Source organism: Anolis carolinensis, chromosome 4, assembly GCF_035594765.1.
Source record: "Anolis carolinensis isolate JA03-04 chromosome 4, rAnoCar3.1.pri, whole genome shotgun sequence".
Lineage (NCBI taxonomy): Eukaryota > Metazoa > Chordata > Lepidosauria > Squamata > Dactyloidae > Anolis > Anolis carolinensis.
This window is the reverse complement of record NC_085844.1, coordinates 192,234,468-192,258,300: the sequence shown is the minus strand read 5'-3', so window position 1 is coordinate 192,258,300 and position 23,833 is coordinate 192,234,468. Positions and strand designations below refer to the sequence as shown.

At 39.5% G+C, this 23,833-nt stretch overlaps 1 protein-coding gene and 1 long non-coding RNA gene across 3 annotated transcripts in view; one reads left to right on the top strand and one right to left on the bottom strand.

Moving 5' to 3' along the window:
* Positions 1–23,833, bottom strand: part of itpr3 (inositol 1,4,5-trisphosphate receptor type 3) — a 141,165-nt gene that overhangs the window by 5,931 nt on the left and 111,401 nt on the right. Inside the window, exons 37-55 of one of the 2 annotated variants that reach the window (XM_003220395.4) lie at positions 22,903–23,011; positions 22,367–22,457; positions 20,940–21,109; positions 19,494–19,668; positions 18,396–18,574; positions 18,078–18,278; positions 17,795–17,905; positions 15,411–15,506; positions 14,495–14,596; positions 13,033–13,119; positions 11,197–11,307; positions 8,567–8,759; positions 7,304–7,429; positions 6,049–6,221; positions 5,604–5,768; positions 4,629–4,821; positions 2,342–2,434; positions 615–739; positions 146–311 (exon numbers count right to left, since the gene is read on the bottom strand). In XM_003220395.4, the coding sequence (XP_003220443.1) occupies positions 146–311; positions 615–739; positions 2,342–2,434; positions 4,629–4,821; positions 5,604–5,768; positions 6,049–6,221; positions 7,304–7,429; positions 8,567–8,759; positions 11,197–11,307; positions 13,033–13,119; positions 14,495–14,596; positions 15,411–15,506; positions 17,795–17,905; positions 18,078–18,278; positions 18,396–18,574; positions 19,494–19,668; positions 20,940–21,109; positions 22,367–22,457; positions 22,903–23,011 (2,666 nt within the window). The remainder of the gene's footprint in view (positions 1–145; positions 312–614; positions 740–2,341; positions 2,435–4,628; positions 4,822–5,603; positions 5,769–6,048; positions 6,222–7,303; positions 7,430–8,566; positions 8,760–11,196; positions 11,308–13,032; positions 13,120–14,494; positions 14,597–15,410; positions 15,507–17,794; positions 17,906–18,077; positions 18,279–18,395; positions 18,575–19,493; positions 19,669–20,939; positions 21,110–22,366; positions 22,458–22,902; positions 23,012–23,833) is intronic. The other variant, XM_016993301.2, reaches the window with a different exon arrangement.
* On the top strand, positions 13,100–23,015 carry LOC134298406 (uncharacterized). The gene is made up of 4 exons (XR_010005471.1): positions 13,100–13,196; positions 14,372–14,572; positions 22,069–22,190; positions 22,313–23,015. It is a non-coding gene; the product is annotated as an uncharacterized LOC134298406 (long non-coding RNA).

Below are 23,833 nucleotides of genomic sequence, written 5' to 3'. Positions count from 1 at the left end.
ATTCACAAAGAGGATGCCAACCATTTTTGTATTGTAGGCAAATGCTTATAGACTAAATCATTTTCCAGCAAGCGGTCAAATTTGCTTGAATGAATGTTTATTGGGTATAAGGTTTTCTAGATTCTAACTTTCTGTTGGCACTTACCACATATAAAACAGGTGGTCTTTAGGATCTCTTCTTTTTTCTGTTTCTCACTCCTGAGATCAGCAAAGGTATCAATGATGACACCAAAGATGAGATTGAGAACTATGATTATGACAATGAAGAAGAACAGGAGATCATAGATCACTCGAGCAGGAAAGAGGGACTCCTTTAGGGTACAAAAGCAAAGATGGGCATTAACCCTAAGAACCATTTTCTGTTTCTTGTGTTTTGCTAGAAAATGCCAAATATCACCCGCCAGAAATTGTCACAAGATAGTTCTGTGGAGAACAGGTCATTTAAGTTTGAAAAGGAACAAAGTGTATGTTTGTGACAGAGATGAGATTGGCAATTTTCAATATGATAAAACTATCTTGGTTCCTGTAGAATAGAAACATCTTTGAAAAGAACACACTGGATTACCCTTTCACCAGGTGCTTCTCATGAAGATTGCCCCACCAAATGAACTCACATCTTTTGATGGTTTTCGGAGGATATCACCCACACCGCCTCCATTTCTGAGGCCATGGTTTAGGACTGTGACTATGCACATGAGCAGTGTGTCACAGGCACGCTCTGTATTATCCTCATCGTCTTCTAGAACAAAAGCAAAAATACATTCAGCATGAAGTGGAAGAGAAACACAGTGGTCACTTCCACATAACCATTGCTGCTCTGGGTTTCCTATATATTACTAGTAGCATAACCACTATTAAGATTATATTTGATTTTTCTTGATTATTTTTCAAATACATGAAGCAAATTGCTTTAGTGGCTTCTGAGATACAACAACTGTACTTGGTCTACTAGGTTTTCTATAATCCCTTCCTGTGTTATACCTATTACTTAGGGCGCATTTACACTGTAGAATTAATGCAGTTTGACACTACTTTAACTGCCATGATCCAATGCTATGAAATCATGGGAGTTGTAATTTGACATGGTCTTTAGCCTTCTGTGATGACTCATGGGCCATGTAGTCCCGTTCCTGATACTATTGAGGCAGATGAAGAGGAAAACTTGGGTTTCCCACCGTTTCAGCCAGAAGTGGAGCCCTTGCACCTGCAAGATGTTTGCCCACCAGAAGTCAGCCAAACAAGCCTTGAGCAGAAATCTCCCCCATTTTCTCGCCGGGATTATTATAATCAAGATAGAGGCGCTCGGGAGGCGACTCGCAGGAGCGCCAGGATAGCTGCCAGACAATTAGCTGATTAAGTCTGTTTCCCTTGGGAAACTTTAAGGAGTCATGCATCTGGACACAGTATGGGTTTCGTTTCTTGTTCCCCAGGGAAAGTGTTCCTTGGCGGGAAAACAAGATCCTATATAGGTGTTTGGCCGCAAAGAAATCCTTGCGGAGTCAATTCGTCAGCTTCGGGAGTGATTTCGTGTGTAGACTACGCAACTCCAGTTCCATGTTTCCAGGACCTTGTTCTCGTCCCAGCCTTGCCTTGCTCCCCGGACCTCGCCACGGAATTCGCCACGGACCCTATTCTTGTTCCTTGCTTTTGTTGTCTTGAATCAAGCCTTGTTTGCCAAGAATCTAGTTTGCTTCCAGCCTTGTTTGTCAAGTTCCATGGACTAAAGGACCTTGTCATTTCCCCTCACTTTGCTTGACAAAGTGTGTGTTTCGGTTAATGGATTACAACTTTGGACCTTAATATCTCATATTGGACATTGTTTCCTTGGACTATATTTGACCTTTTCTGGAAGGTCTACTTCTGAACTATATTCTTCACTTGTTTTTACTGACTTTATATATTCCTTTAATAAAGATATTAGATAGATTCTGGCCTCTGCGCATGGTTATTGGTGCTCTGCAGCCTGGGTTCTGACACCTTCTATGCCAAATAGTGCTGGTTCCTAACCAAACTACCACTTCCACGATTCCATAGCATTGAGCCATGGTAGTCAAAGTGGTGTCAAACTGCATTAACTATACAGTGTAGATGCACCCTTAGGTGAGTTCCATCTAGTCCAGAAAAAAATGCCTTTTGTTCCATTAAAGTGCCAGAATGAGCATTATCAACAAAGCAATCCTGATTACAATATTAAAAGACCTTATTACCCTTTTCCTCATCTGAGACACAGACTAATTGCATTCTGGGTGTATCATCAAGGCTCTACATCAGACATACAAACTTTCTGGTCATTCTGTCTACTATCTTTATTAGACCAAGGTGTTTAAACAATCTCATTTACCTTCCTTTACTTCAGGCACTTGAGAGGTGCAGTTTATTTTGTCAGCACTGCATGATTCTATGGAAGTGCTCATGTTTGCTTTCAAGCCAGTAGCTAGAAGCACAAGACAAAGCAGAATGGTCAGAGAAAGTATCTCCTTTCAGAGCATAACACCACCCCAAGGAACTGAATTTGTGCCAAAAAGCATATGTGACTGAAGCCATGCCAAAAAGGTACCTAACTATTTTATATTAACATGCTATTTTAAGTGGCTTTCTATCCAGTTTCATCGACCACCATCTATGTTATTCCTCTGATGGCAATCAGGAATGTGATCCATTTGCCCCTACTGAGTTTTATGTTAACCTGTACTTGAACAAACATATCTTAGATTTCCCTTTCATATTCTGTATTAGGGAAAGAAGTTTAAAAAATAAAATGTGAATTCGTGATACCAGTAAATAGACCAGGATCCAGTAGTGAACTTCTACTATGCCCTAATGCAGGGGTCCTCAAACTTTTAAAGCAGAGTGCCGGTCCACGGTCCCTCAGAGTGTTGGAGGGCTGGACTATAGTTTGATCAAAAATATGAATTTATTCCTATGCACACTGCACATGTTTTATTTGTAGTGCAAAAAAAATTGAAAGAACAATACAATATTTTAAAAATATGAACAATTTTAACCAACATAAACCTACCAGGATTTCAATGGAAAGTGTGGGCCTGCTTCTTGTTGATGAGATAGTCAAGTTAATTAGGATTGTTGTGGTTGTGATGTGCCTTCAAGTCATTTCAGACTTAGGGTGAGCCTAAATCTAAAACTAAGGACGGGGGCCAGATAAATAACCTTCACGGGCTGCATCCGGCCCATGGGCCTTAGTTTGGGGACCCCTGTTCTAAAGCTTCTTCCAGAAATGTCAACCTTATTGTTCCTTTAGGCTCCCTGCACCTTAAAACCTGCCCTAGAGAGTTGGGATACCTTCTGGAGCAAGCTTTTGGCATGATGGGAGATGTAGCAGGTGAGGAAGAAAGCCCTGATTCCATTGACATTGGATACAGAAGTACACTACTGGACACCGTTTACACTATTTGTTCTTGGACATACTGTAATTTGGATTATTAGCTTGAAATATTTGTGTAAGCAGCAAGCAAGTGAACTTTGCTGCCAAAAGATTTTATTTCCTCATATAAGTGTCACTCATAAAAGACATCACATGCTCTTACCTAGTACCAAATTAAAATAGTTTTGATTGTCATAGATAACTGACTCCTAACAAAGAGAGATGCAAGGTTACTAAAGGTTACATGGATCAGTCTCATGTTGGATCTCCTTACAGTACAGCCAACTTAAATTATATGAACATGTGAATGACCAATTGGTCAAACATATGGTATGAAATCAAACTCATTGTTAAAGCAATGCAGTAGGAAAACATTCAGCTTCTGAATTACTAGAGTAATTACATAGACCCAACTGTCTAGGTTCTTTCACTGTTGCATTTTTTAAAATACTCATCTCTTCTGAGTCCAATTTTCTAGAACCTATCTCCAATCCAGAATCTGGCTTAAGTTAAAACAGAATTTCCTGACTTTATTTATTTACTTTACTTTCTTTCTACCTCTCTTTTATCTCCATGAGGACTCAAGTTGGCTTGCAATTACATGACACAACCCAATAAATTTAAAAATGGCAAATAGAAAAACTAAAAACAATTAAGAAGAATTAAATATTTGTGCCATGTATGTAACTTAAGATATAGTTAAGATACAATAAAATACTTGTACAATTAATACTGCATTTAAAACGAAATATCCTCCCCAACTCCCCACACAACCTCCCAGCAGTGCGCCCCTCACCCTCTCTATTGACTTCATGGAACCAAACTACGTAAGATTGCAATCTTGTATGTGCTTACATATCACCCAGGATCTAGTCAATGTATTTTATTTTAGAACATGAGCAAGGTCAGTAGCTGGATGGGAGATCACCAAGAACATCCAAATAGGACTGGGAAAGAATCCTGCTTGAAAGCCTGGAGAATCATTGCCAGAGATGACAATACTGAGCTAGAACTCTACTGCTCTCATATAAATTATCTTCTTGTGTTCCTAAATACACACTGTTGAGCTCTGTGGAATGTTCAAATAAACATGCATACAATTTCAAAAGCATTTCGGTCTAATAAGTCTTTTAAATAAGCTATGAAAATGTGATGTATTTTCAGACAGACTGTGTTCTGCTTAGTGACATTTTGGAATAGAGGCAGGAAATACTGAAACTGAAGTATGAAGGATGAGGATAAAGACCTTTAGATTTGATACTGGGCAGTGGGTCTACTTCCATAATGAAGTCATCTTTTAGAAAGAGGAAGCCCACAATGGAGAAGAGGTATACAAGAATGAGGGCCAGAAGAGCTGTCAACAATATTGAACGTCCATTGCGTGTCACACTTTTGATGACATTAAACAAGGTCTCTTCCCTGTAGATCAGATCAAACAGCTGAAACAGAAAGAGAAAGGAAGTTGCTTTCATACAACCATCTGAAGAAAAATAGGTTTCTTGACAACCCTTAATTTCTGTAGGTTTTATCACAGAACAGAAAACTAATTGATTAACATTCATTTGCTAAGGATAAGTGATGAATACACTTAATAAGTATGGATTTCCTTTCCACAAAACAATGACAAAGTAAATTAAATACTGGCACTTTTCAGTATCTTTCCCCAAGAGTCTGATATTAAATTTTTCAAGATCATGTATTGTTGCTTTTTTAAAACATGCCAATATAACCAAGAATTTGTATTACAATGAATTACAGCAAAGGAGATCAAATAGATGACATATTATGAATGCACTAAGCAGATCAATAATAAAAAGAAAGAAAAGGCACATCTTTGCTTTTTAATAATACAGTAATCTCACTTATCCAACCTTCACTTATCCAATGTTCTGTATTATCCAATGCATTCTTTTAGTAGTCAATGTTTTTGTAGTCAATGTTTTCAATACATTGCAATGTTTTGGTGCTAAGTTTGTAAATACAGTTATTGCTATATAACGTTATCATGTATTGAACTGCTTTTTCTGTCTATTTGGTGTAAAACATGATGTTTTGGTGCTTAATTTGTAAAATCATAACGTAATTTGACGTTGAATAGGCTTTTCCTTGATCCCTCCTTGTTATCCAACATTTTCACTGATCCAACGTTCTGCCAGCCTGTTTATGTTGGATAAGCAAGACTCTACTGTAACCAAAACTTCTCCTGTACAGTCAAAATTACCAAGATGCTGTAGAAAAGTTCATGGACGAAAAGCCCCAAGACACTGGTCAGGATATAGGCGACGTGATAAAGAAATTCCACATCCATAATCATGGCCTTATATCCTCGGATGAATGTACCACGGTTGCCAACAAAGCTTACTACAAATACAATCTTATTTGTGAGCTGTAGATAATGACAAAGCAGAGAGAGAAGGGAGTATGCTGTTATTTTCCAGAAAGAGTTTATGCTTTTTGTAAATTGACTTTATAGCTAATAACAATCTCTAGAATATAACCTTTTCCCCTTAATTCTACTATAAATTGTGACTAGATTTGCATGGACAAACAAATTAGATATAGGAATAGACCATGTAGGAATCAAGGCTTTTATGTTGAAATGGCAAATTCTGCTTAACAGAGCCTAGGAAAAATATATAATAAGTCAGGTAAACCAAGTGACTTACATTAAGAGCTCCTAGTATGTTTAGCGTGAGTCCAATACCTAGGTGATATATAGATCGCAGAATCAATGCCACTAGGAGTGGCCTGACACCATAGCGCCGGGTAAATAGAGCCATGATGGAGAAACAGATTAAAAACCAGGAGAGCAGAGGAATCAGTGGGGAATCCAATAATCCTGGAAAACAGAAAGATACACTAACTACACACATCTGACATCTATTAACTCTACAAGAATGATCGATTTTTTTTTCAAATCAATCTAGACTATGAATAAAATGGCATTTCTTACTAGCCACAGGTTTACCAAAGATATGCGCTGGAGATATTTCCAGAGAAATTTCATTTTTAAAATTGATCCAAAAATAAATCATAGAATCATAGAATAGTAGAGTTGGAAGAGACCTCATGGGCCATCCAGTCCAACCCCCTGCCAAGAAGCAGGAAATCGCATTCAAAGCACCCCCGACAGATGGCCATCCAGCCTCTGCTTAAAAGCCTCCAAAGAAGGAGCCTCCACTACACTCCAGGGCAGAGAGTTCCACTGTCAAACAGTTCTCATAGTTAGGAAGTTCTTCCTGATGTTCAGGTGGAATCTCCTTTCCTGTAGTTTGAAGCCATTGTTCCATGTCCTAGTCTGCAGGACAGCAGAAAACAAGCTTGCTCCCTCCTCCCTATGACTTCCCCTCACGTATTTGTACATGGCTATCATGTCTCCTCTCAGCCTTCTCTTCTGCAGGCTAAACATGCCCACTCTTTAAGCCACTCCTCATAGGGCTTGTTCTTCAGACCCTTGATCATTTTAGTTGCCCTCCTCTGGACGCTTTCCAGCTTGTCAACATCTCCCTTCAATTGTGGTGCCCAGAATTGGATGCAGTGTGATTCCAGGTGTGGTGTGACCAAGGCAGAATAGAGGGGTACCATGACTTCCCTGGATCTAGATGCTATACCCCTATTTATGCAGGCCAAAATCCCATTGGCTTTTTTAGCAGCCGCATCACATTGTAGGCTCATATTTAACTTGTTGTCCACGAGGACTCCAAGATCTTTTTCACATGATTAATATTTTTCAAATGATAGCACATTAGAGTGACAGTATTTCCAATAAATGACAGCAAGGGCCTTGTTAACAAAGTTTACTGAAACTTCGCGACACTACAGATTTCCTTTCTAGAAGTCACTCATGGAAAGTGTCCTTGAAAAATGATAATTGAAGGCTAGATATGGTAAAACAAAAAGTGAGTATAATGGAGTGCATACCCATTGAGGTTGCCTCAACATAAGGATAAAATAAAGCGATGATGATGTTTATGAAGACAGCCAGGTTGAAGGAAATGCTTCCCCAGAGTGTCATTCTACGAGAGAACCAGTACATCAGTGGGTTGCCTATGGAAAGAGAGAAAAAAAACTGAGAAAATCTCATCTGCTTCTAAGAAGTAGCACAGACACATATCTCCCCCCTGAGATCCAGCAATCCCAGTGCAATTATTCATAAGGCCAGGGATCAATACTGTTGTTCCTGTAACCTAGTTGCAAATTCTATAGGTTGCTGGAAACTGGGACACCATTTCCAAGTGACACTTCCTATTCTGGGTTCCCCAAACTTCAGTGTACCACAATATATTCAGCAGGACTGGAGTTATGACCTCATTCACTCTTTTCTACCTCTCATCCATGTTAAGTTTTGTCCTGTAACATATACATATTTTAAAAAGACATATAATCACCTGGGCCAAAACAAAATCTGGTACTGCGAGATAGGAAGCAACTATAGGAATTGCCAGAAAATGTACGACTTGTATTATCCCCAATGAGAGCAGATCTGCTGAATAAATGGATCTTACACTTATAAAGTTACCACTGATAATATACTTGATCTGAGATTGGCAATATGTTTTTCATTTGTTCCTGCAAAAGAGAGCAAATTTAATCAACCGTTTTCCTGCTGCAGGAAAAAATTCCCAAACCTTGAAGTTTTCAAATATATTCTTATAGGAGACGAAAGTATCCTTGCCCCCTTACTCATTTTCTGCATTTCTGAAACAGCCATATCTAATGTAGTGTCTAGGGTGGTTTAGAGCAAGTGGTAGCTATTTTTTGATAACCAGTGCACAACAATGGTATCATCTGTTGGAGGACTCAAGAGAAGGTGACATTGTTATCATGTGCAACCTGCCTCCAGCCCTTACCAGGCTTTACATGGTATTGTTGTGGGAGAGGAGGCAGCTGAGGATCATCCTCTGCCAATGTCCCAATAGCCAGCACAAAATAGCCTCTATACATTCCAAAGGATGATGTCACTGTCATAATCTGATTATTGGATCATAGTTGCCCCTTGCCACCCTCTGCCACTACCGTAAAACTGTAGTAGAGATAGTCCTCTGAAAACTCAGTGGGACTAGGCTCAGGATTTGCCTCACTGAGATCTCTTGACACTTGAGAAACTCCTTTGCTATCTTTTCCCTAGACTTTTGAATATTCTTCCCATTCCTTTGAGTAGCCACTTGCTTATCCTAAACTTACTACGCAGTTTCTTCTGCCACTCCATCTCATTATGGAGGAAGGATGACTGCTCAAAGAAGTCACTGACTTTGCTGCCCTGCTCATCTTGCTCTGTAGTGGTAAACAGACGTATTTGTGTCTCTTTGGTCAGGAACTCGCAGATGCTGGGCACTGGGAAAATTATCTGTTCCATGCTTCGGTCTAGACGCACAATCTGAAGAAAAGGAAAAATTGATATGCCACAACTTTTATGATGTAACCTATGTTCTTAGTCTACACCCATCCTGGTGGTTCAATAAATATAACAGCAGTTTGACTGGATGGCATCCTGTTGGTTAATTCCAACTAGAGTTGAACTATGTAGAATGGTGAGTCAACATGTAGGCCAGGGGTCCCCAAACTTTTTAAACAGGGGGCCAGTTCACTGTCCCTCAGACCATTGAGAGGGCCGGACTATAGCTAAAAAAACCCTACGAACAAATTCCTATGCACACTGCACGTATCTTATTTTGAAGTAAAAAAACAAAATGGGAACAAATACAGCCTCAATGTTAATCATCATCATCATCATCAAAATAATAAAGACGGTTGGAAGAGACCCCTTGGGCCATCTAGTCCAACCCCTTCTGCTTTTGTGCACCAAAAGATAATCAAAGCACCCTGACAGATGGTCACCCAGCCTCAATGTTAATAATAATAATAATAATAATAATCAAGAGGGTTGGAAGAGACACCTTGGGTCATCTAGTCAACCCCTTTCTGCCTTTGTGCACCAAAATATAATCAAAGCACCCCTGACAGATAGCCACCCAACAACAACGACGATAATAATAATAATAATAATAATAATAATAATAATAATAATAATAATAATAATAATACTGTAATAATCAGGGTTGGAAGAGACTGCTAGTCTAACCCCCTTCTGCCTTTGTGCACAAAAGGCTCAAGCAAAACATCCCCGACAGATGGAAGGTGCACACGGGGCGAGGGAGGAGGGGGGAGAGGTGCATGCCTTTCCCTCCTCCCTCACCTCGCGTGCACCTTTCCCGCCTCCTCCCTCACCCCGTGCGCACTTTCCTCAGCGTTGGCATCAGTGCAGGGAGCCACAGCAGGGTTTGTCCCCACAGCAGCGAGGTTTGTCCCTGCAGCGGTGGCTTCCTCCTCCATCGCCAAGGAGGGCATGCACCAGGTGAGGAAGGAAGCGGGGAAGGCACACGCGGGGTGAACGAGGAGGCGGGAAAGGCGCATATCTTTCCCTCCTTTTCCTTCATGCAGCACACGCCTTCCTTCAATGGGCCGCATGTGGCCCGTAGGCCGTAGTTTGGAGACTCCTGATGTAGGCAAATCCCATTGATTCAACATGTCTACTTTAATCAGGATTAACAACAGAATTTAAAACATCAAATAACCTCCCACCCTCATTATATACAGAAAGGGGTATAGAGGTTTTCTGGGAAATAAAGGTTGTGGCTGGTGCTCATGGCAGCCAGATTGCATTTGCTTTACTGAGCAGTTTACTTAAAACTATGGCAATTACAGTAGAGTCTCGCTTATCCAACATAAACGGGCCGTGAGAACGTTGGATAAGCGAATATGTTGGATAATAAGGAGAGATTAAGGAGAAGCCTATTAAACATCAAATTAGGTTATGATTTTACAAATTAAGCACCAAAACATCATGTTTAACAACAAATTTGACAGAAAAAGTAGTTCAATACGCAGTAATGCTGTGTAGTAATTACTGTATTTACAAATTTAGTACCAAAATATCATGATGTATTGAAAACATTGACTACAAAAATGCGTTGGATAATCCAGAACGTTGGATAAGCGAGTGTTGGATAAGTGAGACTCTACTGTACTCCAATTTTGTGGATGGGCTGTCATCTTAAACAGTAAGCAATGATAATCCACAAACCACTCATTTAAGAGGAGTTATTTACTTTAGTGTTCAATTTATCCCCAAGTTACCGACAAGATAGATTCTGTAGATTTGTTATTAAGCTAAATTTGTATATAAATCAGAACAGGTACATTTGTAAAAAATTTAACTCCAGCCAAAAACATTTGTTTTAGTTTTGGAGAGCATGGGGAAAGGTTAATGCCCCTATAAAGTTTCTTTTGCTGTCTGTTCAGAGGACTTCTCCTCACTTTCTGTCCAGTGACAATTAGATATGGAAAATGTTGGCTTTTCATTAAAACAAGCTGTGATAAAGCTTCAAGTAAAGACACCTTTTCCCCATGATAACCCTACAGCATATTAAAAAGTTGTCCCTTCTATAAAATGGCAACATTAGGGTTTGGGTTTTGGAAATTTGGGTGAATGGGGGAATATTTTCAAGCCATGGATGGTTGAATCCATGAATTCAGAGAGATGACTGTAATCCTAAATCTCTGATTTCTATTTAATAAAAAAATCTGTTCCTGTCTTAGCTACACTGTGCCAAAGTTTGTGATCATAATGTTATTGGAGATATAAACTTGGGTTCATTTGCACCTGTGGTGGCGGCAGGCATCATTGAAAATTCCTAGTGAACTGGCATTATGACTTCTTAATTTAGATAATCATAAAGGGAAATCGGGTTGATAAGATATAAGGGAGCAAATTTAATTATGTGTATATCAAGTAGAGTAAAAGTGAATCCCACCTCTATCTGGGATGTGTGCTTCTCATAATATGCTAATGGATCTTCCTCTTCCTCTTGGACTGGAGTGGATGATTTCAACATCTGTGACAGCTGTTTATTGTGTAAAATGAGCTGCATGAAAGGGAAAGGAAAGGAAAGATGTTTTAAGATAATGTCAACGTTGAGAATGCCCTTCAATAATATATTCGAAATGCATACCCCTGTAGTTACTAGAACTGGCAAATGAGGTATTGTAAAGAAAGCCCTGTGGTTCTGGACAGCTTTCTCAAAGAAAGTTGTCCAATTCACCACAAAATTGACAGCCAAATACCACTCATCAGCACGTTATGAATCAGTGCTTATAAATCCCCACATAAATGGCATCACAAATGATCACAGTCTTGAACTAATCTATGTGAGCAAACAAACCAATTGCCAAACAGGCAATTTTGCTTCCCCTGAAGGTAAGAGAAACTTGTTTCAACAAGAAGAAAATATCTGCTGTGTTACTCTATTCAGAAATACCACAAGGTGAGAGGGAATGTGCGTCCAGAGACCATTATGCTCATATGGTGCGCAATATGCGCAAATGTGTACAATCATCCAGCAAATTCTGTGTTTGGATTTTCACATTCTTTTTCTAATTTGCTGTTGTGTGCTATTTTACAGTACTATTTCCCCCCTTAGGAGTCCTTGCACTATATGGACTCTGCCTTCAGCCATCTCTCCATTATATTTATATGAATTACAATATGAAATATTGTACACTGCAGGAGACATCTGAACAATGAAAGTGTACAGCAACAATTCCTCAGAATGTTCATAGCTCCAAGCAAGCTACCAGTAGCCCATATACAAAAGGAAGTCTTAAGGAAAAGAAGGGAGACCAAAATCATGTTTTACTCAGGAGTGGTATCAGATGAAAAATTTCAAAGGTGAAATCTCGCCCTCCTTGTTGGATGTGACTGGTGCATTTAAGGCCCCTTCTCCATTTCCTAGGGCCCTTGGGTTTAAACTACTTTTAAAGGTACATAGAAGTGAATACAGTGTTCCCTCACTTATCGCTGGGGTTAGGTTCCAGGACCACACGCAATAAGTGAAAATCCACGAAGTAGAGACGCTATATTTATTTTAATATTTATACATTATTTTAGTAGTTATAAACTATTTTAAGTCTTTATCAATCAATCGTGTATTGATAAATTGCCTCCTTCTCCTCCTGTTGCCGCTTGGGCTCCTTTTCTCTCCCTTTGGCTTCTCCTTCCTTCCTTCCTTAGGCTGTAAATGGTAATTTTTTATTATTTATAATAGTCTTTTAGAGTTTACTGAAAAACCGCGAAACAGCGAATCCGCGAAAAGTGAATTGCAAAGTAGTGAGGGAACACTGTATTTCTCTTAGTGCAGTGGTTCTCAACCTGGGGTCCCCAGATGTTTTTGGCCTACAACTCCCAGAAATCCCAACTGGTTTACCAGCTATTAGGATTTCTGGGAGTTGAAGGACAAAAACATCTGGGGACCCCAGGTTGGGAACCACTGACTTAGTGTATATTTTTTTCCATCATAGTGCAATGAAAAACCACTCCATTGTTGTTGTTGTATTCCTTCAAGACATTTCAAACTTATAGCAAAACCTAAGGTGAGCCTATCATTCTTAGCAAGATTTTTTCAGAGTGTGGTTTGGCTTTGTTTTCCTCTGGGGCTGAGAGAGTGTGACTTCCCTAAGGTCACTGGGTTTCACTACCTGAGCATGGCTTCAAATCCTGGTTTCCAAAAGTATAGTCAAATGCTCAAACCACGACACCACACGGACACCTACACTTTTCTTTTCCAATGGAGATTTTCACTGTGTGTACATACCATAGAAGAGATTCCCTCTTCATCTTCCTCTTGAATCCGTTTCACAGGTTTCAAGAGATGCTGAAGATGCTTATTATGCCGAGAAAGCTGACAATGTGAAGAGAAATAGAAAAACAAATGGTTGAACAGAAGTGCAAGAGCTGGCTGCTTAGAGGCAGTTGTGGGTGAGTCAAAAGTTAATTGCACTGAAGTATAATTTCAAGCGATTCCAGTCTTCAAAAAGCAGTGTGCCTTTGCCTCACGACCTGATGCTAGAATACACACAGCCTGTTTAGATTTAAAGTAGTACATCTTAGCATTTTCAAGGGCTGAGTGAAAAATGTGGTGGCTGTGGTCTAAAAGTATTGTCTTGATAGTCCCTTCTTCATTCACCAAGTCCTGGAAAATTACTTGTTAGTCTTTCACTGAGGCCCCTTCTACACAGCTGTCTAAAATCTACATTATCTGCTTTGAAGTGGATTATATGGCAATGTAGACTCAGATAATCCAGTTCAAAGCAGACAATGTGGATTATCTGACTTGATATTCTGGATTATATGGCAGCGCAGAAGGGCTCTGAGTTCTAATGAAAGTGAAGACAAAGTGGAGATTGTGACTCTCACTGCTTCCTTCTCAACTTTGCTGTATTGTTCCACTTTCTCTCACTGGCAAAATACACATTCTCTACAAGCAGGCACAGCATGTGCATCTGAGTTATGGGTGAGATTGGGTATGGTACAATATTGCATTATATTGTATCATATGTTGTATTGTGCCATATTGTATTGTATCATATTGATTTATATCCCATTTTTACTCCAAAGGTTGGATTCAGGGTAAAGAATAAAAAAAATAAACAAGTAAAAACAAAGGTGGATAAATGCATTAAAATATCATTATACTGTATATATAACTCAAAGCATGAAAATATATACATTTACAAGCAAATGATAAAATTGTATAGTGTACAGGTCTTCTTCCAAAATAGTCAATTTTTAAAAGCCTTCTAAAATAAAAATGTCTTTGCTTGCTAGTGAAATAATGGCAACCCTAAGCAAACCTAATACATTATTTCTAAAGGATTAGCTGGAACTACATGAAAAGGGTATAACATTCCTGAGATCCCTAGTAGCAGCATAAAATCATTTAAATAAACAGAATACAATACATCTATATTTCTATGTATGTGTCAGGAATATTTGACTTTAAACTGAGAACATGATCACAAATCCTTAGTTCATTTCATGGAAAATAAATCACAATATATGTGTCAATAAAGACCTGAATGCCACCCTTACTTCAATGAAGCTGAAATCTTTCTGTGCTATAATTGATAAACTATTTTAATTGTTCTGTTTAGTGTACCCAGGCTACAGAAACTGTGGGGAAAACATCCCAATTTCATCTAGTTTACAAGAACACCATAATACCGAAAGGAGAAACACATCTTTATAAAAGAATAGACTATCCACACACAGGATACCTGTAAAGCTAAAATGTAGATGTTGTGTCCCACTTCTCGAGGGGAAACCTCAGCATTTTCACATTCTTCTTCTTGAAGGTAAGCTTTTTTAATCACATCGACCTGCAAAATATTTTGCACAGAAGACCCAGAGATTAAATCACTAATCTGGTGTAGGCAGAACCATAGCATAGCCACCTAGTAAAAGCAAGAACAAGCTATTCAGACAGAATTTCACATCCTACAAATCATGGCCATAGCTTGCAATGAGACCAAGTTTTCTAACTCCTATAGGAAATCACTGAAAACCACAAAACCCAGAGATGAGTAATATTTTCAGTGGTCGCAAGATGAAACAAATACCATGGAGGGTCATTATCTTACTCACGTTGCTATCCTGTCCTGTATTCCCAGAGCTCACAACTCCAACTCTTCATACCAAATGCCTATTTAATTTTAATCCTTTTCAAACATTTCCAAGTAGTTTGTAAAATATAGAACAGTAAGACAAACGGCTTTCAATTGCTAAACTAGCATGTCTTACTTTGCGATTCAGCTAGAATGTATAATAAGTTCCTTGTAGCCCACTAATTTCTTGGTCCCTCTACTGCATTTTCCAAGAAGACTTCCCAATGAGGACAGCCATGCAGCCTTAAGATCAGTTGTCTGAGAGCAATTGCAAACATGAAACACAGCAGACTGCATCTTCACACAGCTCTAGCAGAAGGGTAATATGTCACATTAACAAAAAAGGACCAAAAGCTATGTAGGCAACTATGTCCTATATTCCAGAGGACAGACATGGAGACCAGGAAAAGTTCCTTTTCCTGGTCTCCATCCACAGTGTCTTTCCTCACTTTTTCAATCATGATGTGAGCCCAACACAAAAGCAGCAAACACCAAGCAAAATGTTCCCAACCTCCTCCACCTTTCTTACCAATTCCTGAGGTCGGAGGCTGATAAGAATCCGCTCAGCATTCTCACTGTCATGTCTACTCTCCATCAAAGCCAACAAAAGCTTGGAGGCATTGTCCTAACAAAAAGACATCATACTGAAAGTAAATGGCAGGTCATCCGTGTGTCATTCACTCTGCTCAAATCAGCCTTCTCTCATCACAACTACAAAAGGCAAAATCTATATATATAAAAGGGTAATGAAATTTCGGCCTAGGACAAAACAACAAAACTACACATCCCAGAAACACTAAATTTGGCAGCATAACCCCTCATCCATGCCTCTACGTTCATACAACAAAAAGAAAAGAAAAATAAAGTCCTAATTAGAAGGAGAGGAATAATTGTTTTTATCCAATTGCTGCCAGTTAGAAGGCTAAGCTCCGCCCACTTGGTCTCCTTCAACCCACTCAGCCCAGGGGACAGGCAGAGTTAGGCCTCACTTAGGCCTCTTCCACACTGCCTATAAAATACAGATGATCAGATTTGAACTGGATTATATGGCAGTGCAGACTCAAGGCCCTTCCACACAGCTATATAACCCATTTATAATCTTATATTATCTGCTTTGCACTGGATTATCTTGACTCCACACTGCCATATAATCCACTTCAGTGTGCATTTTATACAGCTGTGTAGAAGGGACCTCATATAATCCAGTTCTAAGCAGATAATATAAGATACTTTATTTCCTATACCATCATACTTCGCCACAGCAACGCGTGGCCGGGCACAGCTAGTATTTTATAAGATTCAAAAATAGTAGGGAAGGGTGCAGGGAGGAGATAAGTTAGCAGAATCCAACACTGGGGTCAAATAAACAATTGAAGGCAACTCATGATTATTCCTCATATTGAGATTCCTGACTCAACAAGACATGGAAATCAAACAAAATCATTCTTTGTACAAAGTCGCTACTTTAGTAAAAGAGTGCACACTGTAGGCAATCCCAAGTTTAATTTTTAGCATTTTAGTTAATAGGATTGCCAACAGCAGGGCTGCAATAGATCTTGCCAGAGATCTTAAGAAAGCTGTTGCCACTGAAAGTAGACATCAGGGTTGTGGAATTGGAGTGAGAGCTAGTAATTCAAACTGAAAGCAATTTTAAAAGGAGTCAAAGATATACTTTTTCCTTCTTAATGATTCAAGTGGTGGTGCTGAAATGCCTTTGGCCATCATTTTACTATGCTATATTTGAAATTACAAATGAATATACATTTGCCATTTATAAAGTTGCCAGAATTGAAATAAAACCAGACAGTAGAAAAAAATTAATGAGTTTGGGTAGCTGCTTCCACAGATCTGATATGCAGTGCTGGGCAAGATATAACAATGGCCTAACTGGGGATAAGGCACTTTCATGGGCCACCAGTTGCCATGTGTCTTCTAGGATATCTGAAAATGCTATGATTCTGTTGGGTGTATTAATATGTTGGCATATGGTTTCACTTCATGTGTAAGGATGCCCGTTCAGATAAACTTTTTATCTGAAGTTTATAAGAAACTCTTAATCCAGATCAGATTTGTTAACTTGCCATATAAACATTTTGCCATCTCATACAGCATATAGATTGATGCATAAGTTTGAATTAATCTATTTTTTGAGTTATTCTCATACCACTGGCTTGCTCACTCTCATTCTGTGTTTCTTATTATTGTTGTTGTTAACTGCCAAGTCAACTTCAACTAACAGTGGCCCCATAAATGAAAAACTTCCAAGTCACCCTGCCATCAACAGCCCTGCTTAAGTTTTGCAGACTCAGGAGTGTGGCTTCTTTGACTGAGTCTATCCATCTTTCTCTTTCCACTTTACCAAGCATTATCAGCTTTTCTACTGAGTCATCTCTTCACATGATATGGCTAAAGCTCAGTTTAGTCATCTTAGCTTCTATGTGTGATTTATTCTAGAACCAATTTATTTTTCTCTTTAGCAGTCTACTATATCTACAGAACTCTTTTCCAGCACTATATCTCAAAAGAGTTTATTTTCCCCCTCCTATCAGCTTTTTTTTTTCAATTTGCCAGCTTTCACAACCACAGATAGAAAATACAATGGCAGGGGTAATCTTAACTTTAATATTCAGTCACATATCTTTACACTTTAGGATCCTATCTTTGTAGTTTCACAGTATCATAATCTATGCTGCTGTGATAAAAGGGGTGTTTTAAGGAAGGAGACCACAAGAAGCGTGATGTATCTTAACAAATACAGCCAGACTTTATGACTGCCTATTCCTATGATAAAAGCTTCATTTAAAGAATGAACTTCCCACCAACATGAAGCACACACACATACAGAAAAAAATCCTACTGTTATATATCCCATATTCCCTGTCAAACCACCACATTTCTAGCTTCCCCATCTACCTTCAACTGAAGAACCAAGTCCATTCTGTACTTGCAGAGGGGGCTGATGTCATTGAGGATTAGTGCTGTGATTATGTCAATGCCATTCGACTCATGGGTCACAATGCAGCTCTGTGAATTAATACATGGAATTACTCAGTGCTCACACCTGAATACATCTATTCCCAAATCCCTGCTACTCTTCAGGGGTTCAAAGATTAATAAACACTCATTATTCTTAACATGGGAACCAAATCATTTCAATCTATTATGAAACAATGGGTATTTTTGCCACAAGAATTACCTGGTTCTCATGACATGGTCCCTGGCAATATTCTGTTAGAGTCTCTAGTGTCTGGGTGATCAGGGCCACATTGTATTCATTGATATAGAGGCCCAACAAGCCTAGCCGTCCGGTGGTGCTACCACACATGATATCGAGAAACTGCAGTGTTTCACACACCAAATTATAATTGGTCTTATTATTCTGACACCGAAGAAAGTTCTAGGAAAAGACAGAGCATATTAACATCTCAGTGGTGAACTCATATTTAATAGCATTCATTGTGAATAAATCATAAAATTAGTTGTGAGACACCTAATTCATTGAAAGATAGGCTACCTGGAGATCCCGGTTATGATTTTCACATAGTAGCTGCAGGAAGCGAAGAATTGGTTCCATGATCAAGACCGATGCACCCATCTCACTGCTCTGGTCTCTTGCATCATGGCCAGCCTTGAACCCAACACCCACTGGATAACGGGAAGGAGCATTGGGCAGCATGAATGGTGCTACTCGCCCTGTAAGAAAATTAATTTGATTCAGTAGATGACCACAAAATATCAAAGCCAAGGAGAACAGCTTATTTCACTTTTCAAAGAAAGAGCCACCATCATTCACTCTGCTTTATCATACTATTTCTCTTTCTTTCTGAAAGCATCATTTAGAACTGAGGTGGGGAACACCTGGCCCTCCAAACTCCCATTCAGCTCCACTTCATATATAGTTAATAGTAAAGCACTGTAGCTCAAAACTTGAGGGTGGGGCAGAAAAGGTTCATCATCCAAATCCAGAAAGTCAAGGAATGCCACATCACTGACATTCAAGAAGACTGACTGATTTAAAATTGTGTAATGTAGCGATTCTCAAACTTTAGTCCTCTGGAGGATTTTAATTCCCAGAACCCAAGGAAATCATTCTATAACTTGATAACCCATGACAAGAAATCATCTAACTTAGCCAACAATTAGGAATTCTTGGAGCAAAAGTCCAAAACACCCGGAGGCCCAAAGGGTAGAAACGACAATGAAGCTGAACTGCAAATAAGTCAAGTCAGGCTGATACTAACCACACCAAGGAACCCGCCCCCCCTTTTCCCTAATAATGAGGTGATTCCCTAACATGGTTGCAATCAGCCTGTGGCATGTAGACAGTTCTTTGTATAAATTGTGATGTGGCTTCCATCAAAGCTTCTGTTTATTAAATGAGTTGATCCTCTGTTCTTGGACAACTTGAGGAAACAGCTGATTAAAAAATTACAGGAGAAGAGCATGTGTACAGGGCTTCCATAAGCACTTACTGACCTACCTTTTAAATCTAGAAGTTGAGAGATATTAGGTGGAGCCATTTTCAAATATCCTTACTGATTCAATAGGGTACTGAGCATTTCTTGAACCATAATGTGTTGAGGCCAGAGTATTATCTACACTTTTTACTTACCTTTACTGCCATGCTCAGGAGAGTCTTTGTCCTCGCGAGGCTTGTTGCCAATATCACTCATGTTCACTGTCACTGTGGACTTGACCTCCTGCTGAGCCTTCTTCATCCGGTCATGCAATACTTTAAAGAACTTTTCAGATTTCTTGTCACCAGTCATCAAATTATAGAATGATTTCTTGTGAAATGAGGAAGAAATCAAATGGAGACAGTGGTTAGATGGATTCTTGTGAGAACCCTTCTTTAAAATCCAAGACTACCAGCAAAGGTCTTGATATGCCGTCTAGGCAGGGCCGGCCCAACACGGAGGCCACTGAAGCACCCGCTTCGGGCGCATGGTCCCGGGGGCGCCGTGGAGGCCAGCCGGGCAAGGGCGCGCGGGGCGGGAGGCAAGGCCCCGTCTGGGCGGAGCCCTGCCTCCCAGCCTGCGCGCCCTGGCCCGCCTCTCACGCTGCGTGAGAGGCGGGGTCTGGGTGGGCAGCGTGGGAGACGGGTCCAGAGCGTGGGAGGCGGGGCCAGGTCTGGCCATGCCCCGCCTCCCACGGCGCAGGGGAGTCGCAATTTTCACCGGCCGCTTAATGTTTAAAATTTTCTCGGGCTGGCCCTGCGTCTAGGTTTCCCATTACAGATAGGAACCGGTGGTTGTTACCTAAATCGCTAACAAGCTAAACTCACTTATTGTGACATCACATGCGGTGGTCATGAAGACTAATAGAAGTCACCAATTGTTTTCTCCATGCCACAGGGTTTATGATATAATATAATTTCTCAGTTGTACCTATATGTGGCTGAGTTAATGTCTTAAGGCCCTTCCAGACAGGTCCTATATCCTAGGATCTGAACCCAGGTTTTCTGTTTATCCAACAGTACAGTGCAGACTCATCTAACTCAGTTTAAAGCAGAAAACTTAGGATCAGATCCTGAGATATGGGGCCTGTCTGGAAGGGCCCTTAGAAGGTTTAGGATTTGTCATACTGAATAGAAACCATATAGTTTCATTTTTAAAAAGCTTAAATGAAAGAAATATGTACATGCGTATTTCAGAGTAGTTGTGTTTAAGTTGGGTTTGCAAAATAAAGAAATGTTAAATGAAAAAGTAAAATTTATCACAGCTTGTTATTTTAAAATTACCCAGGAGAGGGAGCAAAAGTTGTTTAAGAAAACTGATTATGACAGCAACCTCTCAGGAGGAAAATGAAACCTAGATAGATAGCTGACAAAATTACTTATTCCATCAACAAGCCTCAGTGTTTCACTGAATACACTTTTGTGCGTTACTGCTCTGACAAGGTAACTGTTGTGTAATAAAGTGTTAAAAGTTGGGAGCTCTTTCCCAGCCTTGGAAGAGCTACTATGTCCCACATGTACAATGTGGCATGAAAATTTAAAGTGAAGAAGCATTGTGTGGAGTTGTTTCAAGACGAGCAAAAGCTGTCATAGAGCCAGTACCTGTATCTCTGTGTTTCCCCCATCAAGCAGTCGGATGGCCAAGCGGATGCTTTCTTGAAAAATCTTCTCATTTTTGGTATTCATGATGAGGTCTGAAACCAACTTTGTGGCCCCTTCTCTGTCTAGACGACACTGAATGGCAGCAATGATAGACCAGTCTTGGTCTTGGCCTGGATGCAAAAGAACATTATAGAGAAAGGTGTAAAGATACTGCTGAGTAGCCTGAAAATATATCTTATCTAATGGAGGGAGGAAATCCTATTCAGCAGTTAATGTATTAGCATTAGACATGGAAAATTTAATTCTTTCCTGCAGACAATGTATGTGACTTTGGCCAAATCAAGATACAAAAATCACTGCTCCAAATGAAGTGCATATGGGGCAGATTGCCATTTAAGGAATTGATGATGGATAGTATATGTACATGAATACTATTTGTAATGTTCATGACTCTGAGCCTCAGTCTTCTCTCTGTTTGGCTAGGGATAGCTCCTTTTAGTTACAATGACAACTTGATAGAACAGAAGGTACTGAAAGCCCTGACACAAACGGCCTTGACAAAAGAAAGCTCACTGCAACTCAGTGGCAGAGTACATGCTTTGCCCAGGGAACATTTCTGTTCCAATCCCTAGGATTTCCACATAATACTAGTCAAGGAGAACAGCTGCCAGACAATATTGAATTAGAAACAGCACATGTGCAACCAATGATGATGGCTCAGTATCATGTGTTCCCAGAATAACATGCAAAACCTGTCCTATATTTTTCTCATATACGCCTAAACAATAGAAAACAGCAACTGAATTTAAGAAACCTAGAGAAAGAATAGGTTGGATAGGAGACAAAACCACTAAGCTGCACTTACTGTAAAGTGATTTTCTTGTTAATGACACAAGCACAAAAAAGTTAATTCAATTGTCCATGAAAAAAGGTCAAATACATAAAAATATATTTTCTTCTGGTAAAGGAAAAACAGGGTTCATTCTACAATGCACTGAGGCTCAGGATCAAATCAATAATACTATGTAACATGATTTTTGTTCCTGGGTTATAAATGTCATTTCCTAATTGGTTCTATCATAAACACATGGAAAAAGTTTATTAAACTGCAAAAACGTTGTTTTTATAGGACATCCGCAGCACATTTTGCAATAGTTTTTCAATGAATATCTCGCAGAGTCCCAGCCAATTCAACACAGTTTATGGCAGCCACAAAAACAACGTTTCTGGAGTATAACAACTACTGTCAAAGTAAGTACCACACAATTAAACAGAAAATAACACTTTCAAACCAGGAGCAAGAAATGTTTCAAATGTTGCTACATGGTGTAATCTGTTGTCCTCCACAAGCCTTTCTTGGTTGTTTCTCTCAGGTACTCACTTTACAAAAGTCAGGAAGATAACAACTAGTACTGCAAGCCACTTACCAGTTCCAGAAGGATCAACAATCTCCCCTTTGGAACCAGACCGTTTGGTTTGTAAGTAATTCGTCAAAAGCATTTTCCTCAACATATTGCCCTGGCATGAAAAAGAAATAAGATAAACTCCTTTTGCCTGCTTTTTTCAAAAAATATATTTCTTCTTAAAGGTAAAATTCTTGAAGAACTGTTTTATCAGCTAAGTGAAATTATGGTCTCCAGACATCATATGCATGCTTCTGTGTTTTAGGTTTTCCTAGAAAATATCTAGATGAAGGGTGGAGATACTGAGTTAACAGGATCTCTGAACAGATGCAAGAGAGCTCTTTTTTGGGATCCTAGCAAACAAATTGAATTATTGGGCAATCATGTCTTTTTAAGAAATTTACTTAATATAAGGGGGCTTTCAGGAAGGAAAATGGCAAATCAGGCCTGCATCTTTATATTAAAATCCCAATGGGGATACTTTAAATGGGATTTTTTCTTTTTCTATTTTTTGCTATTCACATATCTATAGGTGAGCACAAGACTTCTCAACTACTCACCCTGTCTCCATATTTGTTCCTTTTTACCAGCATTTGCTGCAGTGTCCTCAGTACTTTAATGCAAAGCTTCTCTTCAGCTTCCATCAGGTCTTTAGTATGTTGGACTAATCTAGTTACACAGAAAAAAGAATTTATACACTGAATTTGCCCAACATGCCAACATGCATGCCATCTACAGAGACCAGGTGTGTTAAGAAATATCAAGGACCCCAGAACTGGTTTTATTGTACGGTGGCTCAACCTTGAAAGCAGGTTGGTATTAATTTTGCCTATTTGCAGGCTACTTGCAGCAGAGGATAGATCACATTTCCCACCCATTAGCACTCAAACATCTTAAAATATTTAGCACTCAAACATCTTAAAGACTCTTGCAAGCACAATATATACTTTGAAGTGCCCTCCATGTAGCCAATGTAGGTTGCTCCCAGGCAAGTATAAACAAGACAGACTGCAGACAGCATCAGTAAGACAGACATTTCTGCCATAATATTTCTTAGTGCTTGATCATTTTATAAACGTCTGATTTAAAATTCTAGAGAGGTCTTGGTAGTCCAATTTTCCAAATCATTTTTGAAATCTTGAGTCCCCTTCCCCAAGTTCTAGTGCCCATGCACTAGAACCAGTTCTTAAATCTCGTCAAGGTCTTGATGGATAACTTACACCTATCATAGAATCATAGAATTGTAGAGTTGGAAGAGACCTCACGGGCCATTCAGTCCAACCCCCTACAAAAAGCAGGAGAATCTCATTCAAAGCACCCCCAACAGATGGCCATCCAGCTGTTCAGGTGGAATCTCCTTTCCTGCAGTTTGAAGCCATTGTTCTGCGTCCTAGTCTGCAGGGCAGCAGCAAACAAGCTTGCTCCCTCCTCCCTATGACTTCCCCTCACATATTTATACATGGCTATCATGTCTCCTCTCAGCCTTCTCTT